This window comes from Actinia tenebrosa, unplaced genomic scaffold, assembly GCF_029948245.1.
Source record: "Actinia tenebrosa isolate PJP-AT-01 unplaced genomic scaffold, QUT_ActTen_1.0 PGA_scaffold5__44_contigs__length_20552954, whole genome shotgun sequence".
NCBI lineage: Eukaryota > Metazoa > Cnidaria > Anthozoa > Actiniaria > Actiniidae > Actinia > Actinia tenebrosa.
In genome coordinates this window covers 15,468,032-15,479,787 of record NW_028292582.1, presented here as the reverse complement: position 1 = coordinate 15,479,787, position 11,756 = coordinate 15,468,032, and the positions used below count along the sequence as shown (strand labels likewise).

General features: G+C 34.6%; 1 protein-coding gene across 1 annotated transcript; it reads right to left on the bottom strand.

The window, feature by feature from the left end:
* Positions 1-275: 275 nt before the first annotated feature.
* On the bottom strand, positions 276-6,315 carry LOC148906697 (uncharacterized). The gene is made up of 8 exons (XM_089038101.1): positions 5,425-6,315; positions 4,891-4,949; positions 4,177-4,286; positions 3,737-3,784; positions 3,027-3,068; positions 2,138-2,203; positions 1,065-1,149; positions 276-523 (listed from the first exon to the last, which is right to left on the bottom strand). Exons 2-8 carry the CDS (start codon positions 4,928-4,930, stop codon positions 276-278), a joined length of 639 nt encoding a protein of 212 aa, XP_088894227.1. The 5' UTR covers positions 4,931-4,949; positions 5,425-6,315.
* Positions 6,316-11,756: the final 5,441 nt, after the last annotated feature.

Here is an 11,756-nt window from a genome sequence, read left to right as displayed (position 1 = left end):
CCATCGTATTTATGTCCCCCTTTTTCCCCAGACCATGTGCGATCCCCAGATCCCGCCCACCACACCAATCCTAAAACATCTGTTTCGTTCATGGCACGTTCAACGCTGTCCCCAAATGCTTGTTTCATTCTCAACATCTACCACGGGAATGGCCATCCATGCTCTAAAACCTGGTATACCCCAACAACCCCCAACCCACCCCCCCCACCGACCCCCCCCAGCCGCCTCTCACCCCCCCCCCCAGCACTAAATAAAATTGTGCCCCTGAACTCAGCTCAGATATCTGTGATCATGGATTTAAGGTTACTATAAGTAACAACCTTCATCGTCATTTTTCTTCTTCTTATTTCTTCTTCGTATAAAAACTCCCCAAGAAGTTCACACAAATGGTTCTTCTTGGAGAGTTTTGTGAAGGGGACATTGTTGTTTAAGCAAGCTTGCTTCAAAACCTTCATTTGCACATCTTGCAATTTTGGTATCCCAAGAAGAACAGAGCAACAATTGTTGCCTCTGATTTGGTAAGCTGAAATAAACAAAAGGAAACAGTAAGTATCTCCAATACATCAGAACAACAATAATATGTTACATGCAATGCATGGGTGCCCATATACAATATTGTTGATAACATTTTTTGTAAGTATATGCGTATGTAGAGATATATATTATATACACATGTCTAATCGTTGTTACCCTTGGGCTTCACCAGAAAGCTAGAAGATCAAATCAAATGTTGTTGAAGTAATAAAAAAATTTTAAATAAATAAATCCACTTTATTTACATCTCAATGTATTTAGCTCTTGAAGAGCTAATTTGGGGGAGACAAATTAGAAACCGTAATATAACATAATATTGTTAAAAATCCCAACTGGCTAGGAGACAAACCAGTTGGCTCACTATTTAAAAAGCATGGCAGAGAAATTGGTATTTTGTCCAAACAGGGACCCAATTAACAAATACAATGTCATCTAGAGGCCAGAGTGGGAATCGAACCTTGGACCGCAGGGCTGTGAAACCAATGCTCTGACCACTCAACTATATGCTGACTAAATAAATATTATCTTACCAGGCCAATTTTCCACATTTCCAACTTGTTTTCCTTTATCCTTTTGCTCTCTTCTTTCGAAGTAGTCACTTTGCCCATCATGTTGCTGTAATAAAAATGAAAATATCAAACATTCACAACATAATTGAAAATCGTTGATGTAAAAAAAAAAAAATAAAATTAAAAGAATATTGCAACTGATTAATTAACATTTTATACAAAATTAATCATTGTTTATCGCCTTATATAAAGATTCACAGATTAAAATATTCCAATTTCTTTGTAATTTGAATTTGAATTTGATACCCTCATTATTCTCTACTTGACATGTTTCCTACAAGAAATAAAATGGTCTGTTCATAATCATATTCATATATAGTAAAAAGCAATCTTGAAGCTATAAGGACAGACGTGTGCATCCAATCATATGGCCACCTTTTTATTTTTTCAAATAATATAATTTATGATTTTCAATATAGTAGCATAGCAATGAATACTCAAATAATAATAATGACGATGATGATAATAACAATGGGTCTTTACTCAATCAATAAACAAAATATTGAAGGTTACAACAATAGTAAGAAAATCATATAAAATCTATAAAATCTATGAAGATCTAAAAACCTATAGTAATAATTACAGCAAATATATACGATAAAAGTTAAGTTAACAAAAAACTAAAATAGGTACTAAATCTAAGACTGCATGTACTGCTAAATTATAGTTAAAAAGTAGTCTATTTACGAAACTATTTTGAATTTAAATCTTTTGGTATTTACTAAGGGCATTTGAGATGTTTTTGTTCAAAGCCTGCTTGATGTTTTTTTTTTTAGAGAAAACAGTGGATGGTGCCTAATTACATTACTACAATATGTAAATCTAGTTATAGAGCCTTCGAATTCTATGATAGCTTTTCTAGAGTTCTAAATAATAATATTTAAGATTGCATTTTATCTGAATTTTTGAGGAAAAATTTAGTGCTTGTATTAATTTCGTAAAAAAAACTCTGTAGAGGTGGCTAAAGTTGGACACCCATAGCAGTAATACAACAAAGAAAGTTGTTAAATTTTATAAAAGATACAGGTACTTACAATTTCAAGAGCAGCTTTTTTGTTGCTTGGTCCCTCTTCTTCATGATCAGTTATTTGCTTTAAGCCCTACATGTATATGAGATATATTGGGAGCATAAATGTATGTTGTTATTATTAATAATATTATTATTATTATAAAATAATAATTATTAATTATATTATCAATAATAATACTAATAAGTATAGGTAATAGGATTACATACATGCTGTCCTGTTTGAAAATAATTGGATGAAAAAAATTCAGAGGACTGACAAGATTGGAAGAGGCCGATAGGCCGAGTCCAATATTTGGCAGTTCAAGGATTTTTTTTAATTCAATTATTTCCAAATTGGACAGACATGTAATACTATTGCAGATTAATTATATCATCGTTTTTTAACGCTAAAAAGGTCTTCAAAAAGAAGATCCCAATTTAACAACTTCCACCATTTGGAAAAAAAATCGAAAAAAAGTAAACAAAGGCCGGCCGGTCGTAAGCAGATGTCGCGTTGATTGGCTCAAAGTCAATTTCTATTGTTTCCCCTGAGATTTGATTGGCAGATACAAAAAATGCGAATGGAAGCCATCCAGATTAATCTTTAATTTGGACAGGAAAGAAATTTGAAAATTGAAAATAATACAATAGTTGCTATGGGATTATAAAGTGATGATACAATTATAATAATGATAAAAATAATAAAAATAAAAATAATTATTTTTATTTTTATACTTATTATTATGAATATTATAATAATATTTAAAAACATATTATTAAAATAACGATAATAATAATAATGATAATAATAAATTATGTAGGTTAACACAAAACAAAGGCAGGAGGCTGTGCATATGTTGGTTGATTACATAGGGAAGACAATATTTTCAAGGATACTGAACCAATAAACTTACGTTAAGATTTCTTTTCTTCAGGGTATCCTGAGCTGACACCACCTTTAAAGACAAAATGTAATATTTATAGTTGAATATTATGATTACAAAATCCTAGATCTAGTACTACTGATATCCTCATCTTAACTGCCCCTTACTTTAGAATTACTTAAGATGTAATTAATGAAAAATAGATCAGACTAATTTTTGCCATAATCTTAGCCTTTAAATTACATCTAAGTATAATTGGTAAATCTTCACCTGATTTTTTCACTAGAGTTTATCATTATTCGTATTTTTTTGCTATATGTAATTTAATTTTTCGTTAGGGTGCATTTAATTTGTAGCCAATCTCTGTTGTGCTTACCCCTTCCAATATAGCTTTGGAAATTAGATAATTGTCATGGATAAAGTTATGTAAATAAACAAATAAATATTAATTTGTTTATTGATATCATTTATGAAAATGCTCGATAACAAGGGCTTGTAATACACGTATGTAATGTGGCTTTGAATAAATAAATTGAAAAGAAATTTTCTTTATATAGACAATGGAAAAATATACCTAATAGTCACTGAATGTTTAAGGTTATAATGTACATTCACAGGCTGTTTTGCAATAATTGTACATAATTCAAAAATCAACAGACGGGTCATTTTTTAGAAAACATATATTGATCTATATATCATTTTAAAAGGTTATATCTATGACAGACTACAATGTTGCACACCTTGGTTTTTCCACTAGACGTACCCCTAGTTTTGCTGTGGTAATTGTTCTATAAAAAAAAAATAAGATAAGCAGATTGCATGTACATCTTGTATTAAGTCTGCACTCGTCCAGATGCACAGATGGCTTAAAAATGTGGAAAATGCGAAAAAAGACAATTTGATTTGAGTATATGACTTTTTATCGTTTTTCTTTAATGCGCAGAAAAGTTAAATAAAGCAATTATTTTATATAAAAATAAAATCAAAAAAATTATTAGTTACTTTTTTCTGTGCAGCATGGCAACTGAAAGGAAGCTCATTGTTTGAAATAACCATGATTGTCATATTATAATGTGTACAACTGTACTCTGACAACATAAAACTCTGGACCAATCAAAGTATACATAGTAATGATACCCCAACCACTCTAAAGTATTTAATATACAAAACATTTTCTTACTTTGCCTTTGTAAGCACTTGGCTTTCTGGCATGGGATAACTTGTTCCCAATGAAAGCTTTTGCCCGCTTTCTGTCTAAGGTGACAACACCATGACCATGTACAATCAATACTGAAAGTATCGTATCAGGGTTTAGGTGCACTTTAAATATTGATGATAAGTTATGAAAAGAACAAGAGTATTTGTTGTTGTTTTTATGATTTTGAAGTTTTAAGACCTCTAAACAAAGTTTTGTAATATATGCACTTCGCTTTTCGACTTCCATTCCCTGACTCATCTCAGTTCTTCTTGCAAAGAATTGGCAACAATCTCTTTCATAGTAAGCTATTTAATAATTCTAAGGGTATATATAGTGACATGGAATTCCAATGGGAACAGGGGGGGATAAACAAATAAGGAGTTCCTTGGCCAGGGGCCTTTAGCCGTTTTGGAATTTCCAAAAGCTAGGGGGTAAGAAAATCGGTGTCGCCCATGGTATAGGTATGGATATTTTCTGGAACTACCCAATGAGCAAATTTTCAGTAAAATCTGATACGTTTTGTGACAAACAGAAATACATGTGCTTCAGGAAATATGGGACTAAGCCAGACCTTAGCACACTTAAGCTCTCAAAAATGTCTATTCATTTTTTGAAGCTAGGTGAACAAGTAAATTTTCTTTGGCAGCAGCCTTAAAAAAATGTGAAATCCCTTAAATGAAAAAAGTTCCTACTTACCACTACTGTTTGTAGTTTCATTAATTTGTTGTCCTGCCATGTTATCCTGCTCTCAGCCTCTAGATATGGAGAAAAAGTTATAATTGTAAACTTACTTCATTTCTAGTTGCCTATTGCTGTGGTTTTCATATCTATGCAGACAGCGAATTTTAAACATCGATGTGCAAAGGAGTGTTTTCAGCTATTATTTCAAAAACCCCATTTACAAATATTTGAATGACCAATTCCTAGCCAATGCTAAGATTTAAAGATTATGACCTTCATTTTAGTAGTTTCAAAACAAACTCAAATTTAAATTTCAAATAATAAATGAAATCTTCCAGCCATGATACAAACACATGAAGGAATGCTGAACTGCCCTTCCATGGTAATAGGTTAATAAATTTATACAAGGCAAAAGTGGTATAAGCATGTTGGTAAGCTCATACTTAATTAAGCTGTGCCTTGATTTATTCTCATTCCACATATAGCTGCTAGTGAGATCAAATATGCGGGAAGTAGGGGTGTTATAGCAGCCAGTATTTAATTCCTTGCCTTTCACCAACGCAACCTGAGTTTGAGCCTTGCCTTTCACCAACGCAACCTGAGTTCGAGCCTTGCCTTGCTTGGTTTTGTAGAGAGCAAAGATATTTGTAAGAACTCTCCTGTGCTTTGAGGGCTTATCTCTGGGTCCTCCAGTTTTTGTCCCTCCATAAAAATCAACTTCTAAACTCCAATTCGTGCTTTACCTGTGTTACCCTCCTAACCAGAAAGGTTTGGTTTTACACAGGTAGTTCATTTGCATGTGATTCTGCCTCATGGGCTCAGTGTTATACCAGGACTTCATCCATAAATTCCCTCCAAAGACAATATATGCCGGAATGATAACGTAAAAATAGTATGAATAGCAGATTTAAGTTTATAATGTCTACATCAGTCATGGGAGTTCTTATCATATAGTATTGACACAAAATTCATAAAATGTTGAATGAAAGCTATCAAACTATTGTATTGGTCCACGTTGAGTACTCAGCACTTCGATTCCAATATGAATTAGACCCACTTTCGATTGTAAATATAAGAACTAGAAAATCGTTTCTGATAAGCTTCAATTAAAAAAAAAAATGATGCTGTAGACAAAAGATCGAGATTATAAAGCATAAACACAATAGCAAGACAATCGCAACCCGGGACGATCCTTCCCCTTGTTTAGGAGGCCTACCATATTAAATATAAAATCTAAATACAATCTGAATTTCAGATAATGCTTCAACTAAGTAAACCACTTGGAGTTTTAGTTGTTTTTTTCCATAATCTAAAGCGAATATATCGAACAGGCTAGCTTAACCTAGCGAGGATTTCACACCTCACGCGTAACGAAAAGGAACATTAACTTAGGTTACGCTCAAGATTATGTCTATAATAATCACAGATAAAGACACAATACATTACCTGGTAATTATTCTTGAGAGTGCTTCGAGGTTTACATTATTTTCAAGAGTTGTGACTAGCCGCCTACTTTCTCTGGTAAGTGTAGCGTGGTTAACGTGTCCGTAGTCTTGCCAGCCCGGGTCCCCAGGGGAGATGACGATACGAAGACACGATCACCATGCAATGTCATTGGTAGATACTAGAACGCATCTTATTGGCCAATAGATCAGAAGACATCTCTGCCATCGAGGACACAACCACCACGCTACAGTCGGTCGTAGGCTGGTTCATACACAGGCTTACCATCCGAAGTATCTGTGGTTTCGGATGTGTGGGCTCCCTGTGGTCTCTTATGACGTTCGCCCGCTAATAAAATTTTGAATTATCGAGTGATTTCAGCTTATCAAAAATACATCTTCTGAAAACTTCCTAAGAATTAAATGCCGTCAAGATAAAGTTTAGTCATTCACTTCATGAAATTTGAGTGTTATTTCTTCGTCCGATGCGTTTTAAGGCCGGTTTTTGGCGTTTGATGTGAGCTATGTTTGTGTGTGTGAGAGAGGAGAAGAAAGGGGAAGGAAGGCAACAAAACTCGACCACCGCTCGATCTAGCCCATCAGAATTCAAATTCAAGAAAAATCTAACCAAAAAAATACCACGGCACGATCGAAGAGATCCTAAGCTATACCTCAGCAGAGTTTCACGCTCATAGACAAATTCTTTCTATCAGAAAAGGCAGGATTTTCGACCTTTTTCGCCGCCGTAAAAGGATAGAGGACTCATTCGAGACGGAAGGAATTCGAAATATGCAGCCTAGTTTGAATCAGCCAATCAGCGCTTCGCTCATATCAACGCATCGATTACGCTGTCTACCGGGGAGAGGAGAATTTGCTCCTCCGCTCCAAACAACGGAAAAGAATCTGCATATTTCGAATTTCTGCATATTCAAAATTTTATTAACGGGCGAACGCCACAAGAGACCACAGGGAGCCCCCACATCCGAAACCACAGATACTTCAGATGGTAAGCCTGTGGTTCATAGCGAAGAATTCTTTAGGGGTATGGCTGGTTCATAGCGAAGAATTCTTTAGGGGTATGGCTGGTTCATAGCGAAGAATTTTTTAGGGGTATGGCTGGTTCATAGCGAAGAATTCTTTAGGGGTATGGCTGGTTCATAGCGAAGAATTCTTTAGGGGTATGGCTGGTTCATAGCGAAGAATTCTTTAGGGGTATGGCTGGGTCTATTGAAGAATTCTTTAGGGGTATGGCTGGGTCTATTGAAGAATTCTTTAGGGGTAAGAAGGGGCATTAGAAGGAATTCTTTAGGGATACATTAAATATATTTGAAAGAATTTTTCATGGGTTGCGACTACAATTTCAAAGAATTCTTTAGGGGGTAAGGGAGGGGGGTGGTTGTGAAGTTTGTTTGGATCATCAATAATCAATAATGTTCAGGGGCAGCCTTGAAAAACGGAGAATCTTTATCAATAATGTACAAGTCAGTAAATAACTTAATTTATCCATCTCTTCCAAGCTCTGTGCAATTTTCAATTTTCACATTCCAAAACTAGAGCAAATCAGCCTTTCAAATTTAGACATATTTATGTATTTATGCCCATATGAACGCCTATAAGTTTTCTTTTTTCCCTATAATATTCCCTTTATGGAACAGTCTACCAGCTGGCTGAGACTCTACTTGCTAAATCATTGGAATTTTGTCAGTTAAATTAATTAAATAATTTATTATTTACTCAATTCTTTGTTTAAGGTGGCTGCCTACTTTTGAACGTTCGAATTGAGCCCACGATGAGCGCGCGCTCAAAAACCGCTGAAAAATCTACAAGATTTTATTGAAGAACCATACGCGTTTTGAGCTTCAACAGGGCAAAACCCTCAAATTTTGCACGGGACTCTATATTTTTTGATAGCTCATTCGAAAAAACTCCTTAAAATCTAGGTTATATCAACATTTTTGGAAAAGTTTAAATCAGGAACACGTGAAAAAATAGATTTTTGTAGGGATTTTTGTTCGCTTTATGAGATTTTTTAAGAGCACCGAAACTACAAAATATGACAAATCAATGTATCTCTCTGTCTTTTTGTCGAAAATATCCATGTATTATTTTAGAATGATTGACTAGCCTTCATTCATGCAATCATATAGTCTGCAAATAACTATTATCTTATGAATCTTAATTTTTTTCTAATCACTTCCGGTGGCGCAATTTTTACTCCAAAAGCTCGTGCGTAGGCTTCCATTAAATGCTGATTATCTCGAAAACGAGCTCGGGACACCCTAATTTTCTTTCCAGATTTGGAATCAGCATTAAATTTCAATTCGGAAAATCGAAGTTTTAAAAAAAGCTTAAGTCAATTTCCAAAAGTAGGCAGTCACCTTAATATCAATTGTTAATGTAAGCATTTAATTTAAATAATAATATGTATTACGTAGCCATAGCTATTTTTCAGCTTAATTTAGTTATTCCCTCTATCCTGTAGTAGCTGACTTTTAGCATCCTGTACAGTGAAATCACTAATAGGATTAATAAATATGTATGTATGTATGTATGTATGTATGTATGTGTGTGTGTGTGTGTGTGTGTGTGCGTGTGCGTGCGTGTGTGTGTGTAAGTAAGTATGTATAATGAATTTTAAAAAAATTGTAAATAATTGGTATTTGTCATATCTAAAATATTGTGAATAAAAATTTGGATTGCTGCTTTGACTGGAAGTCATTCCTTTGTTACAACCACCAGAATTGAAATAGAATTTTTAGGAGCCCAGAGTATTTTATTACAGAAATACTTTTTTGGATTTATTTTATTTCTTAGTGCTAATTGAGTTAAATTATGCATTTTGGGACTTGTTATATACCCATAAATGGATTGGGCTTACAATGCAATGCTTTAAACAACACAAAAAGCGACACACTTTATTTTTAGTCTTTAAAGTAATAGCTAATAAAATACATAGCTGTTTTACAGTCTGCCAACTCAGACATTCTAACCGCTTGCTATGAAATGGTTTTTTCGCTATCGTCGATAGACTTCAGCGAAAAAACGCATTTCACAACCGAAGCCGTTGGAATGTCTGAGTTCGCAAAATACTTTAAAAGCTTAATATGACCTACTACTAGTAATAACATAAGCCCTAACACATCAGACATAACTGAGTTTCCAAGGCATGTATTTGATTTCATAGAACGAATATAACTAAACAAATTACAGCGATATTAAGCCGTAGAAAGCTCTCTAGAGAGTCGGCATTTATTCCAGAGTTTGGTTTCCACATAGTCAACTATAATTCCATGTTTGAGGCAAACGCTAAATATTAAAGAACGTTAAGACACTTTGCTTTTCTTTTTCTTCGGTAACTAGAACTATTAAAGTAGCAATTCGATTCATTTTTAACTCTTAATTTCATAACTGCCGTGATAGAGTGCACGTACTAAACCTGTGAATCATATTAGTGCTAATTAGTTGTAAAGTTGTGTATAATTTAAGTTACTTTCTATTTCAGTTCAGAGTTTATTAAAAAAAAAACAGTCTAAAAACTTCATATGACTGGCTAGTTATCGTTTTCTGAGAAGTCTGAAAGCTCATAAACATCTTTAACTTCACTGGCTAGGAAGTCTAGGTCATCTCGATCTATGTTTTGGGCATCACTGGTTACAGCGTCTGTGTTACTGCCCGAGTTGGAAGCTGACGAAGCACATGAATGTGCTGTTGACTCGAGTGACTTCTGAAGATTTGCTTGAGCCTTTTTTAAGCTAGAAAAATACCCATCAAACTCTCTTTCCAGCACCTCCCTCTTAGTCTCGTTTCTTTTAATTTCACAACTAAAGTTTGCATATCCTGTTGCCACTTCAAAATGGCACTTCTCTAGGATATCTAAATTCTTGCCTATTGTTCTCTCACTTTCAGTGCTGGTTTTCCCCGCATTATTGACATAATCCTTTATGTGCAACTCTCTCACTTTCAATTTCAAAAGTTCAGTCTTTTTCATTATCCACGCGGACTCTATAACACCCTGCTGGAGTGCTTGAAAACCCCATGTGTCGAGGGTCTTATCTTATATGATTTTCTTTAGCATGCTGTTGTGGAAGCGCATTCTTTCTTTAGATAAAAACCCGGTAGCTGCAGATATCTCATCTTCGCTGAAAGGGCTGATCGAATGGACCTTGCGACCAACTTGTTTTGGAGGCGGTTCCTCGGATTGCATCCAAAACGTGGAAGTTTTTGCCGTGGGTTCGAATTTACTGTCACGGAAAAACCCTGAAGCTGGCTTTTGGATGCTTATTTTTATTTCCATAAAGCCACCTTTAGATTTTGAGCAGCAATCTCCTACTTTATATTTTGATTCTTGCTTCGTTGTCAGAGGAATGTCCAAGATAAGAAAAACATATCGCTGAGATGATAATTCAGGCAATTCAGTGCAAAGCCTCTTTCGAACGGACTCCAAGGTGTCCTTGGTCCCCAACACATTGGCTTACCATAAACCACGAAACGAAACGAAACGAAACGAAACGAAACGACACAATAAAATGCGAAACGAGGATTTCGCATTTTACACATCTGTAAAATGCGAAACCGTCATTTCGCATTTTACAGATTTGTAAAATGCGAAACGACAGACTGTAAAATGCGAAATGTATATTCAGTTTAAAATATATAAATAGATGAAAGTGAAACTGGATATAAACTTAACGATTGTGTTACCTGAGGCTTTGCGATCCCATGTTTAACTGTCCCATGTTTTACTTTGAATGTCTGTGGGAAGAACAATGTAAACTTTCGTTTACAGTTTAACTCAGTTCAACTAGTGTTGTTGTGGCGCCATTTTGAATGCACAGGGACCCCAATCGAATCATAATATATGACACCAGAGAAAAAAATTTAGCGCCAAAGGTTTTACTTTTGAACTTATTTCAATGAGGTAAGAGAAGTATGGCGTTTAAAATTCTTTGAAGCGTTTTCCTTATGTTTTGCCGTCGAGTTATAACAGTCTGGTGCGTCTGGTGCTGAATAACAGCTGTACTAGAAAAATATCATTAGCAAGAATATCACTTTGAGTATCAATTTTGACTTAACCACATGTTTATGTTAGTTATGCATAGTTTGTGCTGCATGCTTTTCTGAGAAAAAAAAACTAGAAATAAATTGAATCCACTTTTCTTGCTTTTCTCTTTGTGGGCCTCCTTTGTGCTGTCATATATTATGATTCGAAAGCTGAAAGCAATGATATCATACAGGATGAAGGATTTGGGAAACTGGTTGATGAGATGAAGAAAATCACACTTTTTCAAGATTCTGATTTGCAAAATGGAAAGATTAATAAATCGGCAATGTAAATAATAATACGGTCAATACGTGATTTAAAGGGTAAAAAATCACAATAATAGATAAAAAGAAATCCATTGCCAACATGTTGGAAAGAGTAAGTAAAAATATCAATGA

Bases quoted from the DNA above. Each gene is read 5' to 3' on its own strand.
- LOC148906697 (XM_089038101.1), bottom strand. From the start codon at position 4,930: ATGGCAGGACAACAAATTAATGAAACTACAAACAGTAGTG. The intron at 3,785-4,176 runs GTAAGAAAATGT...TTTTTTTTATAG, and splicing joins CAAGTGCTTACAAAGGCAAA to AACAATTACCACAGCAAAAC. The intron at 3,069-3,736 runs GTGTGCAACATT...TTGTCTTTAAAG, and splicing joins CGTCTAGTGGAAAAACCAAG to GTGGTGTCAGCTCAGGATAC.